The following is a 13,694-nucleotide window of genomic DNA, read 5'->3' as shown; positions in this document are numbered from 1 at the left end:
ACCACATTTGATCGGTGTGTCCTAGGTTTGTGGAACATGTTTGAGAGTCCTAGTTAAGTCTTTATCACATCATATTGCTTTTTTAAGTTGCTCAGACATGTCTGACTCTTCCAAACCTGTGAACTGTAGCCAACTTCTTCAGGCAAGAATACTGGAGTGGATAGCCATTCCCTTCTCCAGGGCATCTTCCCACCCAGGGATCAAACCCAGGTCATATTGCTTTAGCTGCAGGGAGTAAATCGCATTTGAAAGGTGTGTTTATTGTTTCAGGAATCAAGGCCAAAGGTATGAACAAGGTGTTAATTCTGAAGGGAAGATTTTTGTAAGGATGGATCCACACCAGCAGGTCCCCAGCACATATAATGGGGATACTTTACAGATTGCTGAGAATGAAAAAACTTCTTATAACTGGTATGAGGACCAGTTAGAAAGTCGTGAGGCGAGGTCTGCAGAAGAAAGACGGTACACATGCAGTGAATGTGGAAAGAAGTTTGCTCAGAGCTCAGGCCTTGTTCGTCATCAGAGAATCCACACTGGAGAGAAACCCTATGAGTGTGATCACTGTGGAAAAGCCTTCAGTGTACGCTCAACTCTCACTGTGCATGAAAGAATCCACACCGGTGAGAAACCCTATACTTGTAATGAGTGTAGGAAAGCTTTCAGTGTGAGGGCGCACCTGATTATACATCAGAGAATCCACAATGGAGAGAAACCCTATGAATGTAATGAATGTGGCAAAGCATTTAGTGTGAGCTCAGACCTCATCAAACATCAGAGAATCCACTCTGGTGAGAAGCCTTATGAGTGTGATGAGTGTGGGAAGGCCTTCAGTGTGAGTTCAGCCCTTATCAAACATCAGAGAATCCACACAGGAGAGAAGCCATATGAGTGTAAGGAATGTGGGAAGGCCTTCTATGTGAACTCAGCCCTTATAAATCATCAGAGGATTCATTCTGGAGAAAAGCCCTATAAGTGTGGAGAATGTAGAAAAGCATTCAGCCAAATCTCAACACTTATTCATCACCAGAGAATCCATACTGGAGAGAAACCATACGAGTGTGGTGAGTGTGGGAAAGCATTCCGTGGGAGCTCTAATCTTACTAAACACCAGAAAATACACGATGAAGGAAAGTGTGATCAGTGACTTTTGTGGTGAAGATATTACAAAGGGTTTTTTTTTTTTTCCTTTCAAGTCAGAAGTTGTCACCAGAAGAAAGGTATGACAAAAGTTAATGTTTTAGTTGACACTTCAATTTCTTGGAATATCAGAGAAATGAGAAGTCAATGAAAAATGACTTCACCATTATAATGATCGACTCAGTCTCGAAAATCATACCCACTTCTGAGAATGCAGCTTTACAAATCATAAAGTAAATAATGTAGTTTGTTGTGGTTTAGTAAGTGCAACCTCAGTATTTCCAACATAATTTTTACTTTTTTTATTTGCAAATATCTTGTTGTTATTGTTGCTACCAGTTTATAGATGAAACATTAAATTTTGAAATTGGAAGTGATGTTGGTTGGTGGAGACTAACATATCCTCTTTGAATCTGGAAATATTGGAGTCTTTTTTTGGTGCTGTCTTGGCAATGAGACAATCCCCACACCTGTCCTGATTCACCTGACCCTTGCCTGCTACTGTTCCATGGATAAGAATAAAAAGCACTGCAGGAGCCAGCACTTTTTTCTTGTTGGGCCTCTTGCTAATGCTATTGCAGTAAGTAATTAAAGTCTTGACTGTGTTTCATTTTTGCTTGTGTTATAATGCAACACATTCTTAGTGCTCTAGGATCCAGGCCAGAAGAGTATTTCTGCCTTGAATATGCTACATTTATGGCAAAAGAAAAACAGAGATAGGATCCCATTATGACTTTTAAAACATCTACTCAGGAGGAGCATATGTCATTCCCCTTAGGTTTTGTTAGTCAAAGCAAGTCAGCTAACCAAGCTTTTTTTCCCCATCCATATGGTCGAAAAAAAGTAAAGCTTACGTAGAGGACAGTGAATAACTAAGGAAAACAATATAATCTATCACTGAGATAGTGTATCTACCATATTGGCCAATGTTTATGCAATGCTTTCTGTGCCCGGGCCTTCTCTGAGTGCCTTATATGTGTATTTTTCTCAATAAAAAAATAATGATATGACATACATACTGCTATACAGTAAGTCCCCTACATATGAACCTTCACACTGCGAACTTTCAAAGATTCATACATGCATGCACATGTCCAGTTGATAGCTTAAGGTGAGTGGTGTTGGATTCGTGATCTCCAAAGAAGAAAATTTAGCTTCAGGATCAGGGACCAGGCTTGACCACTCAGGGTTCTTGTGTGGCAGAAGTTTTATTACAGTGAAAAAGAACAGAGACAGCTTCTGACATAGACATCAGAAGCAGGCAGAGAGTGCCCCCTCACTAGTCTTAGCAAGGGAGCTATATACTTTTTCAATTGTTATTACAGTAAATCAAAAGAATGTCTCAAGATTGTAAAGGTCACTCCCACAACTTACATTTTAAGATGACAGGATTAAAACTAACAACAGAAAGGTCTTACTAGACCCACTCCCACAATTTACATTTTAAGATTACAGGATTATTCAGAAGGTTCTCAAGAAGGAGAAACATGACCCCTCCTCAAGAGCCCCAGACCCCTTTCTCCTCCTCGGGGAACCCGGACTTCTTAGCAACCTACGTAAGAATTTACTTTCTCCCAGTCATGTAAGTTAGTTCACCTGTCTGATATACGTTGTCATGTATGTGCATCCTCTACAAGTGATTATGCTTTTGTGTATTTTACTGTATAGAGTATAGAAGTATAGTATATTTCAAGCCCAAGATGTCCAGAAGCAAGCATAAAAGCAGCAGTGATATAACTGTTGCTGTACTGTACTTTTCAAGATATTGTACTGTAATATTAAAATGTTTTATTTTTTTGTATTTGTTTTTAGGTATTATTTGTGTGGAAGGTATTATAAACCTATTACAGTACAGTATTATATAGCTGACTGTTAGTCGGATACCTACGCTAACTTTGTTGGACTTAAGAGCAAACTGGACTTACAAACACGCTCTTAGAATGGAACTCATTTGTGTGTAGGGGACTTAACTGTACTCCCATTTTACAGCTAAAGAAATTGAGAAACAGACATTAAGTAATTTGTCCAAGGTCATGCAGCTAGAAATGGTAGAGCAAGGAATTGAAACCAGAAGTTTAACTTGACAATCTTTTCTCTTAACCGCTGTGCTACACTATGAAAGTTTAACCTGAAGGTTTTTTACCTACTACAGTGGGTCTTAAAAGGTTGGGAAGGTACCCTGGAGAAGGAAATGGCAACCCACTCCAGTATTCTTTCCTGGAGAATCCCATGGACAGCGAAGCCTGGCAGGCTACAGTCCACGGGGTTGCAAAGAGTCAGACACAACTGAGTGACTAACACACTGTGCTGGTAAAAACTTTAAAGGTGACATTTAAGTCTTCTTCAGTCTTAATCTGTCTTTACCTCTAAGTAACTATTAGAGGAATCCATTTAGGATTCAGTTCACATCAGTTGCTCAGTCGTGTCCAACTCTTTGCGACCCCATGAATCACAGCACGCCAGGCCTCCCTGTCCATCACCAACTCCCGGAGTTCAAACTCATGTCCATCGAGTCGGTGATGCCATCCAGCCATCTCATTCTCTGTCGTCCCCATCTCCTCCCGCCCCCAATCCCTCCCAGCATCAGAGTCTTTTCCAGTGAGTCAACTCGTCGCATGAGGTGGCCAAAGTATTGGAGTTTCAGCTTTAGCATCAGTCCTTCTAATGAACACCCAGGGTTGATCTCCTTTAGAATGGACTGGTTGGATCTCCTTGCAGTCCAAGGGACTCTCAAGAGTCTTCTCCAGTACCACAGTTCAAAAGCATCAATTCTTTGGCGATCAGCCTTCTTCACAGTCCAACTCTCACATCCATACATGACCATGGGAAAAACCATAGCCTTGACTAGACAGACCTTGGTTGGCAAAGTAATGTCTCTGCTTTTTAATATGCTCTCTAGGTTGGTCATAACTTTCCTTCCAAGGAGTAAGCATCTTTTAATTTCATGGCTGCAGTCAGCATCTGCAGTGATTTTCGAGCCCCCAAAAATAGTCTGACACTGTTTCCACTGTTTCCCCATCTATTTCCCATGAAGTGATGGGACCAGATGCCATGATCTTTGTTTTCTGAATGCTGAGCTTCAAGCCAACCTTTTCACTCTCCTCCTCCACTTTTATCAAGAGGCCTTTGAGTTCCTCTTCACTTTCTGCCATAAGGGTGGTGTCATCTGCATATCTGAGGTTATTGATATTTCTCCCGGCAATCTTGATTCCAGCTCGTGCTTCTTCCAGCCCAGCGTTCCTCATGATGTACTCTGCATATAAGTTAAATAAGCAGGGCGACAATATACAACCTTGACGTACTCCTTTTCCTATTTGGAACCAGTCTGTTGTTCCATGTCCAGTTCTGACTGTTGCTTCCTGACCTGCATACAGGTTTCTCAAGAGGCAGGTCAGGTGGTCTGGTATTCCCATCTCTTTCAGAATGTTCCACAGTTGATTGTGATCCACACAGTCAAAGGCTTTGGCATAGTCAATGAAGCAGCAATAGATGTTTTTCTGGAACTCTCTTGCTTTCTCCATGATCCAGCGGATGTTGGCAATTTGATCTCTGGTGCCTCTGCCTTTTCTAAAACCTGCTTGAACATCTGGAAGTTCACGGTTCCCATTTAGGATTACTTAGGCTAATCCACCTGGCTGGGTCTCAGTTTTACATCCTTAAAAATAAGGAGATATTCTCTGATATCCCCTACAACTTTGAGATTTTTATAATCTTTCCAAATAGATTGTAAAATGCTTTGTTATGTGATGACTTCTTTTTTAATCTACTACTTTATATATTGTTATGTTCACAAGAGCTCTTGAATAAATGAGTCTCTGCACCAGTTCCTTCTTTCTGCTTTACATTAGTGATAATACTAATAGTAAGTAGTTTGCATTTATCTAATCTGTTCCAGGTACTTTTTCAGGCTCCTTAGGGTAAATTATTTCGTTTAAAAGTTTAGATGCTATATTTAGAATAAAAGCAAAGCTGAAAAAAAAGAAAATTGCTCTCAACATCCCTTTTGAGATCTTAGAGCACAGTAAAGTAAACCCAAGAAACAGAAAGAAGAAAATACTGAAAAGCTGCAATTAAAGGAAAAGCAAGTGTATTTTCTTACTTAGAACTTAAGCACAGAAAGAGTTTTGTTCTTTGTAACTTCTCTCTTTAGGCTACTCTCATACATGTCACATTTGACACCCTTTTTCTGCCTCTGGGGAAAGGGTACTAATATCATGATCAACCTGTTCTTTCAGATGGTAACTCCTGGCCTTAAACAAGGAGTCTGTTTCAAAGCAGAATTTTCCAGAATTCTAACACATAAGGAGATGTTCAGAAGATCAAATGGGAACATCATCAGGGGCTCCACATTGAACAAGCTCATAGGCTTCTGAATAACTTACCCAAGTGAGGGAGGAGCCCCTTTGTGGACACACAATTTACTTTACCTCAAACCAGGGAGAATAGCACTCAGATAAAAAGGCTTAAGAACACCTGCGAGAATTTACCCTGAAGTTCAATCCCTTGTGGCTCAGCTGGTAAAGAATCTGCCCACAATGCAGGAAACTGGGGGTTCAGTTGCTGGGTTGGGACAGTCCCCTGGAGAAGGGAAAGGCTACTGACTCCAGTATGCTGGCCTGGAGAATTCCACAGACTATATAGTCAATGGCGTTGCAAAGAGTCAGACACGACTGAGCGACTTTCACTTCACTCAGTCTTGTCAATGCTCCAGGTGTGAGAAATTCTCCATTCAGCTTGTGTAGAGTTTCCAACTTCAACTGTAATAAAAGTAGCAGCCACTCACTGTAAAGGGAGTGGAAGTCAGTCATTCAAAAATACCCCCTCCCTAATAAAATGAACCCTGTTGTCTAACAAGATCATTCCAGTAGCTGAAGGTTGCCCCAATAGCCCTGACCAAGCACCAGCATGTCCACAGTTAAAGAAAGCCCTGTAGATCCTCAACTTGCAATGACCTTCGTGTAATCCAAGTCTCATTAAACAACAGAGAAGTCATCCTGAGAAGAGTCTCATGAGAATAAAGAATGTGGCAAAACCTTCAGCTACTGGAATGATCTTGTTAGACAACAGAGAACTTTTAAGGATATCTTCAGGGTCAGAAGCCTTCTGTATGAGCTTAAATCTCATTAAACATAAGCAAATTCATTTTGGACAGGAGCCTTATTTGTGTCATGAGTGTGGCAAAGCCTTTAGGTTCTGTGATAGCCTTGTTAAACATCAGAGAATCCACACTGAAGAGAAAACTTAGCGGTGTAAAGAGTATATGGATTCATTGTGTTTAAAGTCTGGTCACTCACCAAAGAACCCAGAGTGGAGAACACCATTATGAATACAGTGAGTGGGGGAATGCCTTCATTTGGAAGCCAGCATTACCAGAAAACCCATAAATATTAAAATGTGAGAAAACCTTCACTTAAAAACTCAATCTAATACACTGGAAAATCCATACTGGAACAAAACCCTATGTATATCATATATACATTCTTGTGTATGGATATGTATATAACTGAGTCACCGTGCTGTACACCTGAAACTAAACATGGCATTGTAAATCAAGTATAATAAAATAGATTTTTTGAAAAAACCAACTGGAGGACTTATCTCGTGGTCAATGGTTAGGATTCCACCCTTCCAACACAGTGGGCATGGGTTTGATATCTGGTCCAGTAACTAAGATCCCACATGCCATGCAGTGCAGCCGAAAAGAAAAAAGATACTGGCATCTGAAATATATAAAGAACTCCTAAAACTGAACAATAAGAAAATAATTCAGTTTTTTAAATGGGCAAAAGATCTGAACAGACACCTCACCAGAGAAGATCCACAAATGGCAAATAATCATGAATAGATGCTCCAAATCATGTCATTAGGAAATTGCAAGTTAAGATACCACCACACACCTAGTAGAATAGCTAAAGTGCTAAACAGTGACAACTCCAAATGCTGATGAGGATGTGGAGCAATGAATTCTCATACATTCCTGGTGGGAATCCAAAATGGTACAGTCACTTCAACAAACAGTTCAGCAGTGTTTTACAAAAGTAAACATACTCTTTTACTCAGCAGTTTTCACTCCTTGGTATTTACCCCAATGAACCAAAAATACGTCCACAAAAGAACCTGCACAAGGGTGTTCTTAGAAGCTTTATTCATAATTGGTAAAACTGGAAGCAAGCAAGATTTCCTTTAGTAGTTTTGTGAATTAACAAACTGGTACATTCAGATAATAGAATATTCAGCAATAAAAAGAAATGAACTATCATGCCATGAAAATCCATGGAGAGAGACTTCCTTCCCTGGTAGTTCAGTGGTAAGACTCCATGTTCCCAGTGCAAGGATCCTGAGTTTGATTCCTGGTCAGGGAACTAAGATCCCACATACTGCATGGTGTGGCAAGAAAACTCATGGGAAAATGCTATATACTTTTTGCCAAGTGAAGGGACCAGTTTGAAAAGGCTACAGATTGATTCCAACTATTAATACATGACATTGTAGAATAGGCAAAAGTATGGAGACAGATCAGGGGCTGTGGGGGTTGGAGTGTGGGAAAGATGAATGTGTGGAGCATAGGGAAATTTTAGGGCAATGAAACTGTTTAGTATGATACTTGTAATAGTTGATGCATGTTATATATTTTCCAAAACCCATAGAATGGACTACACAGTTCATATTAATATTAACTATGGACTTCAGTTAATAATACTTTATCAGTATTGGCTTACTAACTGTAACAAAGATACCTCACTAATGCAAGATGTTAATAATAGGGTTTGTATGTAGCCAGGAAAGGGGTTTGGAGGGGACACATGGGAAGCTTTTTCTATAAACCTAAAAGTACTCTTTAAAGACTATAACGTTTTTTAAAGCTATTTTTCAGCAAAAAGACATAACTGGGAATAAAAAGGGAAGTGGGAGCCAGTATCTGGTGTTCATATAACAGCTCATACCCAGAATAAAAAGAACTTTTCACTCATTAATAATAAATACACTACAAAAAGGGCTCGTAGTTAACTCCTGCAGCAACGTTATGGGTGATTTAACCTTTATGGATCGGTTCGGATTTCTTCAGGAGGCAGTGGGAGACAGAAGGGAGTAAAACTCCAAACTGCCAGAGTGAAGTGCTGGCCCACCCAGGCCGAACAAGGAGAAGGTAGCAAAACCCGCAGTCAAGATCATAGAGAAGACCACGCCTCCAGATTCCTAGGCGGGCACCGGAAGCGGCCTCGTAGTCCCGGGTGCTTTTTGCTCTGTGGTTCTGGGTTCCTGGTTGGTCCAGCGGGATGGTGATTACAGTTTTCTCTTAACTACTTGCTAGGGCTAGTCTCCGGGGAGCGCCAGCCATCCCTAGAGCTGCGGGTGAGCGGTCGTACTTCTCCCCAGCCAAGCTGCAGAATTTCCAATCTCTCTTGTCCCAGGGGGCAGAAGTGGGAAGGGGAGGGCTCTGCAGCGTGGGTATCCTATTCTCCTCCCAACAAGTGCACACGGTGCTTGGTAACGAGCTTCAGTGACGATTTGTCCCTATCGTTAGATTTGGATTTGTCGCTGTTTTGTTTTTTTTTTTTTTTTTAGAATAGCACAAACGACTCAGATTTTGCTTGCTAATTCTCATTATTTCATACTCTATGATGCTGGGAGTGTCTCATCCGACGGAGAGGTGCTTATTGCTTTACTCCCTGAAAGAAGACTATAACTAGTTTATGCAACTTTTATTTTTTACTCCACTGTATAAGTAGCTTGATTCCTTTAAAGATGATAAAGGTTTTACCGGAAAAATAACTGACTCTACAGGAGTGTACCAAAATCCATTCCTTCCTGCTGAAGCAGTTCTAGGAAGGGATGGTAGGTTATGAATATGCATGGAAGAAAGCCTTGCCAGATGGACTATGCTGATCCCACAGTCTCTGGCTCATGTGCTTTTCTTCTTGTAATGTAGTTTTTATAAACTAAAAAGTCTTTAAATTCTAAGAATGTGGCCTTATTTCCCACAATAGAAGTTCTGATACTAATATTTATGTCGCATTTTGTATATCAGCTGCAAAGTACACTTTCTCAATAATTGTTATCTGTTTTTGTGGGTCTCAGAATATTGTCTTATAATATTCCACTACTCAGGAATATCACCTTGGCAGTGAGTCTGCATTACTAATAACATAGGTTCTTGATTGCTCTGGTTATTTTGCTGTTTTAATAGTGGATTCTTCTCCCACAGGAGTGCTCTGATTCTAAGGTTCTTCTTGATTCCTGGAATGTAAGCCAAATGAATCCTATCCTGAGCCATTGCAGTCTAAGATGGCCACCAAGTTGAGAGAGGATCCAGTCTTGATTCCTGTGGTCCACACTCCAGAGGAGCAGGAGGGTCTGAGAATAGTGAAGGTAGAGCAAGAGGAGAACCATGCTTGGGAGCAGAAGCCTGGGCAACTCAGGAATGTGCACACTTATCAGGAGCTTCTCTGTCAGCCCTTCAGACAATTCCACTATCAAGAGGCTCCTGGACCTCAAGAGGTGCTGAGACGGCTCCGGGAGCTCTGCCAAAAGTGACTGCAGCCTGAGAGGCACAGCAAGGAGCAGATCCTGGAGCTGATGGTGTTGGAGCAGCTCCTGAGCATCCTGCCAGAGGTGGTTCAGGCCAGGGTATGGGAGTATCATCCAAGGAGTGGAGAGGAAGTGGTGACTGTGCTAGAAAATCTAGAGACAGAGCTTGAAGGCAAAGGACAACAGGTGGGAAAAGGGTAATCCATTGTTCATTCATGAGCTCACCAGGGGTCTACCAGGAAAGATAGGGGCCATGAGTAAGCAAGAGGAAAGGGATTTATGACCATTATTTTCAGGGCTGAAGCATTATCTTTCTGTTTTCCCTTTAAAACTCTGCTGATTAAGACACTAGTTTCTTTATTCTGCTTTCTATACCTTTAGGAAATTTTAATCAAACTCTGAGGTTTAGTTAGCTATTGCCATCTTTCTGGTCCTTTCATAAAACCAGCTCTACTGGTATGTCCTTAGGTTCAAGCCAGTGCACGTTACAAACAAGAAGTGCTATTGAAGGAAGTGAGACCTACAAGCTTTACAAATCAGTCACTGATTGTCCAGCTAAAGTGTGATCCTTGGGAGCACTTTCCTCTGCAAGAGAATGGTAAACTTTACAGCATGAATCTTTGTGATCTTTTAGAAGCACTGAGCATAGCATCTGCTAAAAGTAGTATTTCTGGTGGGAAAAAAAAACGTGATATCTAGAAATAGCAGAATAAATTTAACACCAAATGGTTATTTACAAAGTGAGCATATCTAGAGTTGATTTCACTTTGAATTGGGCTATGTGGTATTTTTTAACTGGGCTGTTTTAGTTTACAATTCTGTGAATCTGAATCATTATGGAACTATTTAAGAAATACTGATGCCCAGATCTACCATAAATTTACCACAGTGGGCCCTAGTATTATATGTTTTAATTAGCTATTATCATAGAACAATAGTGGCAGTTTATATTTTAAAAAGTCAAGTGCTGTAGAAAGATATAAAATGAAAATAAAATTTCCATTTCCAAGAATTAACAACTGTGTGCCTTTCATATACAATCCAGCTAATCCACAGTCCCCCAACCATATCCTTTATCAAGCTTTCACACACCAATCTTATCAGTAGAATTATTTTATTCTTTTTAATGTTTAGTTGTCTGTTGCATACATGTATTGTAATTAATTTAATGGTCTCCTACTGATGTACATTTAGACTTTTTCCAGTATTTTTGTTATTTTAAACAATGATCAGTGGATGTCTTTGTGTAAAAATCTTTTGGCCATTGTGTGAAAATACTGAAGGAAAAATATTTCTATAAATGCAGTAAGAAATTAACAGTCACTAGATTAAAATAGGCTATTTATTACTTAGGCAACAAGGTTATAGTGATTACCTTGGGAAAGTAAAAGGACACAAGGTGATGGAGAAGGAATTGGGATTTGGGCTTTTTACTTTTATGCCTTTTATACCATTGAAATTTTTACATTGAGTATCTATTTTTTTTGTAATAAAAATAAAGAGCACAGTCTTTAGATTCAGATTAACTCCAGGCCAGGCTAGTCATGTGACCACAGACCAGTTATTTAATTTCTGTGTTTCAGTTTCTGTTTCTATTACCTAGCTTATTGTGTTACTGTGAGCATCACCACAAACTGACTGATCACTTGGTGTTTTAGCTATCTATTTCCATGCAACAAACCACTCCAGAACTTAGTGGCTAAAAGGAACAACCATTATGTTATCTCTTACAATACTGTGGCTTGATTGGGATCAACAGGCTGGTTCTGCTGCTGTACGTGATATCAAATGAAGCTGTAGGTATTGAGGACTTGCCTGGACTGTGATGCTCGAGATACTTCACTCACATCTCATAGCTTATCAGGAGATGGCTAGAAAACTGGGCTTAGCAAGATTATGAGATGGATGGGCCTCAGGTTATCTCATTCTCGGTCTCCATGGATCTCTTTAGTGGAAAAGAAATGCAAAAAAGCAAAATGGCTGTCTGAGGAAGCCTTACAAATAGCTGTGAAAAGAAGAGAAGCGAAAAGCAAAGGAGAAAAGGAAAGATATAAGCATCTGAATGCAGAGTTCCAAAGAGTAGCAAGGAGAGACAAGAAAGCCTTCCTCAGTGATCAATGCAAAGAAATAGAGGAAAACAACAGAATAGGAAAAACAAGAGATCTCTTCAAGAAAATTAGGGATAGCAAGGGAATATTTCATGCAAAGATGGGCTCGATAAAGGACAGAAATGGTGTGAACCTAACAGAAGCAGAAGATATTAAGAAGAGGTGGCAAGAATACACAGAAGAACTGTACAAAAAAGATCTTCACGACCAACATAGTCATGATAACGTGATCACAGACCTAGAGCCAGACATCTTGGAATGTGAAGTCAAGTGGGCCTTAGAAAGCATCACTACGAGCAAAGCTAGTGGAGGTGATGGAATTCCAGTTGAGCTATTTCAAACCTTGAAAGATGATGCTGTGAAAGTGCTGCACTCAATATGCCAGCAAATTTGGCAAACTCAGCAGTGGCCACAGGACTGGAAAAGGTCAGCCTTCATTCCAATCTCAAAGAAAGGCAATGCCAAAGAATGCTCAAACTACCGCACAGTTGTACTCATCTCACACGCTAGTAAAGTCATGCTCAAAATTCTCCAAGCCAGGCTGCAGCAATATGTGAACCGTGAACTCCCAGATGTTCAAGCAGGTTTTAGAAAAGGCAGAGGCACCAGAGATCAAAATGCCAACATCCGCTGGATCATGGAGAAAGCAAGAGAGTTCCAGAAAAACATCTATTTTTGCTTTATTGACTATGCCAAAGCCTTTGACTGTGTGGATCACAATCAACTGTGGAACATTCTGAAAGAGATGGGAATACCAGACCACCTGACCTGCCTCTTGAGAAACCTGTATGCAGGTCAGGAAGCAACAGTCAGAACTGGACATGGAACAACAGACTGGTTCCAAATAGGAAAAGGAGTACGTCAAGGCTGTATATTGTCACCTTGCTTATTTAACTTATATGCAGAGTACATCATGAGGAACGCTGGGCTGGAAGAAGCACGAGCTGGAATCAAGATTGCTGGGAGAAATATCAATAACCTCAGATATGCAGATGACACCACCCTTATGGCAGAAAGTGAAGAGGAACTAAAAAGCCTCTTGATGAAAGTGAAAGTGGAGAGTGAAAGAGTTGGCTTGAAGCTCAACATTCAGAAAACAAAGATCATGGCATCTGGTCCCATCACTTCATGGGAAATAGATGGAAAAACAGTGGAAACAGTGTCAGATTTTATTTTTTGGGGCTCCAAAATCACTGCAGATGCTGATTGCAGCCATGAAATTAAAAGACGCTTACTCCTTGGAAGGAAAGTTATGACCAACCTAGATAGTATATTAAAAAGCAGAGACATTACTTTGCCAACCAAGGTCCGTCTAGTCAAGGCTATGGTTTTTCCCGTGGTCATGTATGGATGTGAGAGTTGGACTGTGAAGAAGGCTGATCGCCAAAGAATTGATGCTTTTGAACTGTGGTGTTGGAGAAGACTCTTGAGAGTCCCTTGTACTGCAAGGAGATGCAACCAGTCCATTCTAAAGGAGATCAATCCTGGGTGTTCATTAGAAGGACTGATGCTAAAGCTGAAACTGCAATACTTTGGCCACCTCATGCGACGAGTTGACTCACTGGAAAAGACTCTGATGCTGGGAAAGGTTGGGGGCGGGAGGAGAAGGGGACAACAGAGAATGAGATGGCTGGATGGCATCACCGACTCTGTGGACATGAGTTTGAGTGTACTCCGGGAGTTGGTGATGGACAGGGAGGCCTGGCGTGCTGTGATTCATGGAGTCGCGGAGAGTCGGACACGACTGAGCGACTGAACTGAACTGAACTGAAATGAAGGGTAAGCTAGGTGCTTATTTAAATAGGTAAGTTAAGTTTAAAAGCAACTACTCAATGACATAGCTTGCCGTTTTGTTTGTCTCCTCTTCACCCTGTTGGTGAGAGAGGAAGTCCCACCCTAAGATTCTGGGGATGGCCAAAC

The 13,694-nt window shown here is 40.7% G+C and overlaps 1 protein-coding gene across 1 annotated transcript; it reads left to right on the top strand.

Annotated features, from left to right (window-relative positions):
* The first annotated feature begins 321 nt into the window (after nucleotides 1-321).
* Nucleotides 322-4,436, top strand: LOC129543820 (uncharacterized). The gene has a single exon (XM_088831481.1). It carries the CDS (start codon nucleotides 329-331, stop codon nucleotides 1,142-1,144), a length of 816 nt encoding a protein of 271 aa, XP_088687607.1. The 5' UTR covers nucleotides 322-328; the 3' UTR covers nucleotides 1,145-4,436.
* The last annotated feature ends 9,258 nt before the right edge of the window (nucleotides 4,437-13,694 follow it).

Source organism: Moschus berezovskii, chromosome 23 (genome assembly GCF_049115385.1).
Source record: "Moschus berezovskii isolate FMDL1 chromosome 23, NW_MosBer_1.0, whole genome shotgun sequence".
NCBI classification, from domain to species: Eukaryota; Metazoa; Chordata; class Mammalia; order Artiodactyla; family Moschidae; genus Moschus; species Moschus berezovskii.
The sequence above is the reverse complement of the archived record's forward strand: the minus strand, read 5'-3'. Positions and strand labels throughout refer to the sequence as shown.